This window comes from Sorex fumeus, unplaced genomic scaffold (genome assembly GCF_029834395.1).
Source record: "Sorex fumeus unplaced genomic scaffold, SorFum_2.1 ptg000093l, whole genome shotgun sequence".
Lineage (NCBI taxonomy): Eukaryota > Metazoa > Chordata > Mammalia > Eulipotyphla > Soricidae > Sorex > Sorex fumeus.
This window is the reverse complement of record NW_026606150.1, coordinates 5,473,325-5,478,646: the sequence shown is the minus strand read 5'-3', so window position 1 is coordinate 5,478,646 and position 5,322 is coordinate 5,473,325. Positions and strand designations below refer to the sequence as shown.

General features: G+C 59.9%; 1 protein-coding gene across 1 annotated transcript; it reads left to right on the top strand.

The window, feature by feature from the left end:
* Positions 1-271: 271 nt before the first annotated feature.
* Positions 272-2,692, top strand: MRPL11 (mitochondrial ribosomal protein L11). Its single transcript, XM_056131902.1, has 5 exons — positions 272-490; positions 704-799; positions 1,142-1,235; positions 1,316-1,475; positions 2,440-2,692. Exons 1-5 carry the CDS (start codon positions 368-370, stop codon positions 2,543-2,545), a joined length of 579 nt encoding a protein of 192 aa, XP_055987877.1. The 5' UTR covers positions 272-367; the 3' UTR covers positions 2,546-2,692.
* Positions 2,693-5,322: the final 2,630 nt, after the last annotated feature.

Below are 5,322 nucleotides of genomic sequence, written 5' to 3'. Positions count from 1 at the left end.
CGGAAGCGACCGGACTACAACACCCACAATGCCTTGCGCGCACCACTCTAACCCCCCCCCGCCCGCGCGGACCCCGGGCTTAGCTGTCCGAGGCACTGCCTGTGCGCATTCCGGGAGAAATAGGGGTACCCCAGCCATACGGGGCCTTTTTCTGCCTCCCGGAACAAACATCATTCTTCTTCTTCCTCGTCAGTCCTCCTTGTCTTACTATTGGAAGGAGGAAGGTCTGAAAACACGCTGAGCCTTGTGGGCCTCACCCGCTGTCACCTCGGGCGAGGGCCTTTGACCTCTGACCCAAGATGGCGGCGCCCAGAGCCGTCGCTCCTGCTGCCGCCCTGGGGTGAACTAAGCCCGGGAACTCGGCGTCATGTCCAAGTTAAGCCGGGCCACTCGGGCTCTCAAGAAGCCCGAGGCCGGCGGCGTGATCCGGACCATCGTGCGGGCGGGCCAGGCCATGTCCGGGCCGCCTCTGGGGCCCATCCTGGGTCAGGTGCGGCCGCCACGGGCACGGGACGCGGGTGGCGCGGGGCGGTGGGCGCGGTGCGGAGCTGGGCTCGGCTTCCTCCACCCTCTCCCGCGGCCGGGACGGGGGCGTCCAGGGCGTCCAGGGCAGGCGGCGCCCAGAGCGTGCCCGCGGCTCGGAACCCGGGAGTGGCGGGAGCCGCCGCTCCTCCCCGCGCTCACCCCTCTGCTTCCCTCCCAGCGGGGCGTGTCCATCAACCAGTTCTGCAAGGAGTTCAACGAGATGACCAAGGACATCAAAGAAGGGATCCCTCTGCCCACCAAGATTTTTGTGAAGGTGCAAGGCCGAGCCCCTTTTCCCCGGGCTGCTCCCCCGGGGCTCTCCGTCCTCCCCGACTCTCGACACGGTGCTCCCGGTGGCCGGCCCCCAGCTGTGCAGCACACAGATCACACCGGCTCTTCGGAACCTGTCCGCACCCTCCACTGCACCGGGGCTCCGTCCGCGTCGGCCGGAACGGGGGCGCGGCATTTCCTCTACTTTCCCACCCGTTTTGTGGTTGTTGGAGGGGCCCTGGAGGAAGGGGAAGTCGCGGGGGTGGGGGAGGCCTGAGACCCCAGAGAGACATTCCCGGGACAGGCGGTGCAGAGAGTGAGTTTCACATTTCTCTCGCCCCCTTAGCCGGACAGGACGTTTGAAATCAAGATTGGCCAGCCCACCGTCTCCTACTTCCTGAAAGCTGCAGCGGGCATTGAGAAGGGGGCCCGGAACACAGGTGAGTGAGGCTGGGACCCCCTCCCCTCCTCCTGGGGGCTCGGGAAGGAAGGGCAGGCCCTGATGGCTCCCCACCCCCAGGGAAGGAGGTGGCAGGCCTGGTGACCTTGAAGCATGTGTATGAGATCGCCCGCGTCAAGGCCCAGGATGACGCCTTCGCTCTGCAAGACGTGCCGCTGGCCTCCGTCGTCCGCTCCATCATTGGCTCTGCGCGCTCGCTGGGCATTCGGGTGCTCAAGGAGTGAGTGGCGTGGAGAGGGGTGTCGGGCCTGCGGGAGGGGAGAGGGCGTGGAATGCTCCGCCGGGGTGCATGGCCTCATTGTTGGGGAGCCCGTGGGGAAGGACTGGAACCACTGGACGCGGCTCAGGACTCCGACCAGGCTCCCCCAGCTCCAGAGTCGCTTCCGCACACAGGAAGCAGGGGACACCTATTCGTGGGGTCTTGGTCGCTGGGTTGTCCATGCTGATGAAAGGAATTTGCAGGCGTCCTGAGCACCGAGTAGGGGCTCCTGGTTTTCCCGGGATGGGAGCCAGGGGTGGGATGGCTGGCAGTGATGGCTCCACAGAGGAAGGGACATCTGAGCAGAGACCCGGCAAAGGGATGAAGAAGGGGTCGGGCAGGTGCAGTCTGAACGTGCGGATGAGGATGGTGGCCAGGAGGCCAGGCAAACGGGAGCACGTGCAGGGAAGGAACTTGACGGTGACCGAAGGTCATATTTGACCCCCAGCCCAGTGGGGTAATCTGGGGGAGGGATATGCTCAAGTTCTAGGGGACTCGGGAATTGTTCCCTTCAAATGGGAGGTTGGATGGGGCCTCCCTCATGTGAGGCATAACCTCTGCTGGGGATCACACTGGGACCTCACACGCATGAGGTGTGACCGCGGCCTCTCAGCTACGCCTTCCCTCCCTGGTCCCTTCTCACAAATCTTTCCTTGTTTGGAAATTGGGTGCCCCGCCCTGAGAACCCATAGGCCGCCTGATGACTTCGGAGGGTTTGGGGTTCAGAGCAAAGGCCGGTGAGCCTGCACTTGGGTGAAGCCTGGCCTAGAGGAGTGAGCGGGGCGGTGGGAGGGAGGGAGAGGCTGGTGGAGGGGTCCTGCGGGTTCCTGGCAGGGGGCGGGGTCAGATTAGGGGGTCTTGAAACAGTGCCAAGGCTGGGCAAGCGCCCCAGCCCCGCTCCCCCCACCTCTCTCTGCCCCTGCAGCCTCAGTGCGGAGGAGCTGGCCGCTTTCCAGAAGGAACGAGCCGTGTTCCTGGCTGCTCAGAAAGAGGCGGATTTGGCAGCTCAGGCAGAAGCCGCCAAGAAGTGACCCGACGGCGGGACCTTAAGGGAGCAGCCGGAAGGGGGGACCCTAAGTGGGTGGGGAGGCGAGGACCCCCAAGGCCTCTCCTGACCAGAGTCTCACGTTTCCCCACGGCCATGGGAGCCAGGCGAAATAAACATCTCTGTCACCCTCTCCACTCCTGTCGTGGGGCCCTGGGGGGGGTGGGATGGCGCTGCCCCCAGAAGCGGGGCCTTTCTGCCACATTTGGCACACAGCCCAGGGCCTGGCTCACTTCGCATATGTGAGGCCTGGGGGTCTTGGGGCCCACACAGAAACGGCCCCTGTGGGGGCGGCAGGTGGGTCACAGCCCCACAGTGGGGCAACCATGTCAGTGGGCTCTGGGCCTTCCAGGCACTGCGGAGGACACTGGAGAACCCCAACAGGAGCCACGCACCGAGTCACACCCCCACACACGTGCCCTCCAGGTGCTGTTTTTCTCTACATGTGAATTTGTATAAAATACTTCACACACGCACACACACACTCACGCATGCACGCACGCACGCACTCAAACTGTGGTCCTACTATAAATACTGTTGAATTCTCGCTTTCCCGAGGGGTGCCCACAGCCAGTGTTGCTCAGGGCTGACTCCCAGCTCCATGCTCCAGGAGCGCCCTGCGAGGCTAGTGCTTCGGCTGCTGAGTCTCTCAAGGCTGGATTTCTGCTTGGAACTTGGCAAAGAGTTGGCACACATGCTCAGTATTAATTACCTGCCTAGAACAATTGCAGACAGCCACTCACTCTCCTGTGGGTCTCACTGTTCCAAGCCCTCAGTCGTGGGGCCTGTGGTCTGCATTTTCCCCAGAAGGCCCAACCCCAAGACAAGCTACTGGAAGTGCTGTGGGCTTAGGTGTCAGGGGATGGAGGGGACAAGGGAAGCGGTGTGTGTGGCCGCGGAAGGGCACAGCCCCTGAAGCTTCAGGGCAGAGTTTCCAGGGAAGGAAGCTGGGCTGGCGGCCAGAGAGGCAGTTCTGGGATGAAGGCACTTGCATGTGACCCATCCCAGTTTGGTCCCCTACGCCGCACATACACGCCAGCACCACCAGGGGTCGCACCTGAACACAGGAATAGTCTGAAGCCTGGGACCACGGAAGTTGATGGGGTGCAAGGCGGGAAGTCTGGCATCTCTCTGGCCCAGCTCCTCGCTCTGTCCTGGTGCCTCTGTCTCCTCTGCCCCAGAACTCAGCTCTGCCATGTGAGGGAAATGCTAAGTAGGGGTTCCTCTACTGTTCCTTTTTATTTTGGGTCTTTTTTTTTTTTTTTTTTTTGGCCACATCCAGCAGTGCTCAGGGTTCACTCCTGGCTCTGTCTTCAGGGATCATTCCTAGCAGGGCTCAGGGGACCACTTGGGGTACTGGGGATCGAACCTGGGTTGGTTGTGTGCAAGACAAGTGCCCTTTCTGCTGTGCTATTGCTCCAATCCCCTAGACTTTTGATTTTGGGTTTTGTTTTGGGGTCACACCCGCTAGTGCTCAGGAGTTACTCCTGGCATTGCGCTCAGGGATCACTCCTGGCGGTGCTCAGGGGACTGACCATATGGGCTGCCAGGGATCGAACCCAGATCGACCATATGCAAGGCAAGTGCCTCACTCGCTGCCCTCTGGCCCCAAGCCCCCTAGTCATCACCCCTCATGACCCGCTCAGCCCTTGGAGGCCCCTGTCAGGTGCAGCCCCCTGTAGGAAAACTCTCGAAGATTAGGGGTGGGGGAGCTCACACAAGAACATTCTCGTCCTGCTCTGCCACTTTCTTCATCTCGTTCTTGTTTCTAACGGTCTGTAACTGGTGATTGAAGTTTGCAATTTCCTTGTCTATTCTGGCCATCACAGTGGAATGTGGTACATTGAGAATCAAGCTGCTGTGTTTGGAAAGAGCTTGAGCCATGCACCCAGCAGAGCACCGGGGCTGTTCCTGGCTCTGTGCTCAGGAGTGACCCCGGTGGTGCTCAGTGATCATGTTATGCCAGAGGGATTCGAACCAGGTTCTGCTGTATGCAAGGCAAGCACCTTGCCCACTGTAGTATCTTTCTGGTGATCACACTTAACAAACCAACTCACAGTGAGGTGCCAGTGCAGTAATTAACTCAAATACTGGTTTGTGGCGGTGGTTTGGGCCACACCTTGCAGTGCTCAGGGCTTACTCCTGACTCTATGCTCGGGGATCGTTCTTGGTGGGGCCTAGGGGACTATTTGGAGGGTGGAGATCGAACCCAAGTCAAATGCCCTACCTGCTCTTCTATCACTCTGGCCCCAGATACTGATTTTTTTTAAAACTTCTGGGCCACACCTGGTAATGTTTAGAGGTTATTCCTGGCTCTGCACTCAGGAATCACTCCTGGCAGTGCTCAGGGGACCATATAGGGTGTCAGAGATCGAACCTAGGTCAGCTGCATGCAAGGCAAACACCCTACTCACTGTACTATCACCCCAGCCCATGAGTTTTTTCTTTTAAAATGATTTTCACTAACTAATATACAGTCCCAAGCACCAGTCAATGTGGCCCATAGCCCATTCTATGATTGCTTTTTCTTTTTAGGGATTTTGTATGTTTTTTGCCACACCAGGCAGTGCTGCGGGGCAAAAGCTCAGCTGTCCTCAGAGGACCGTGTGGTGCTGGGGTCCAGCCTGGGTTGGCTGCATGCAAGGCACACGCCTTAGCCACCACACTATCTCTGCTCGTGCAAACAGTGCTCTAGGCCCTGTGCTTCCCTAACTCTCCGCCCAGGATCTGCCACTAAACCATAGTAGGTGGTTTCCACACAAT

What these genes read in the sequence shown, in the direction of transcription:
- MRPL11 (XM_056131902.1), top strand. Translation starts at nt 368, where the DNA reads ATGTCCAAGTTAAGCCGGGCCACTCGGGCTCTCAAGAAGCCCGAGGCC. An exon ending in CCACCAAGATTTTTGTGAAG is followed by an intron (nt 800 to 1,141) that starts GTGCAAGGCCGA and finishes TCGCCCCCTTAG; the next exon opens with CCGGACAGGACGTTTGAAAT. An exon ending in GAAGGGGGCCCGGAACACAG is followed by an intron (nt 1,236 to 1,315) that starts GTGAGTGAGGCT and finishes CCCCACCCCCAG; the next exon opens with GGAAGGAGGTGGCAGGCCTG.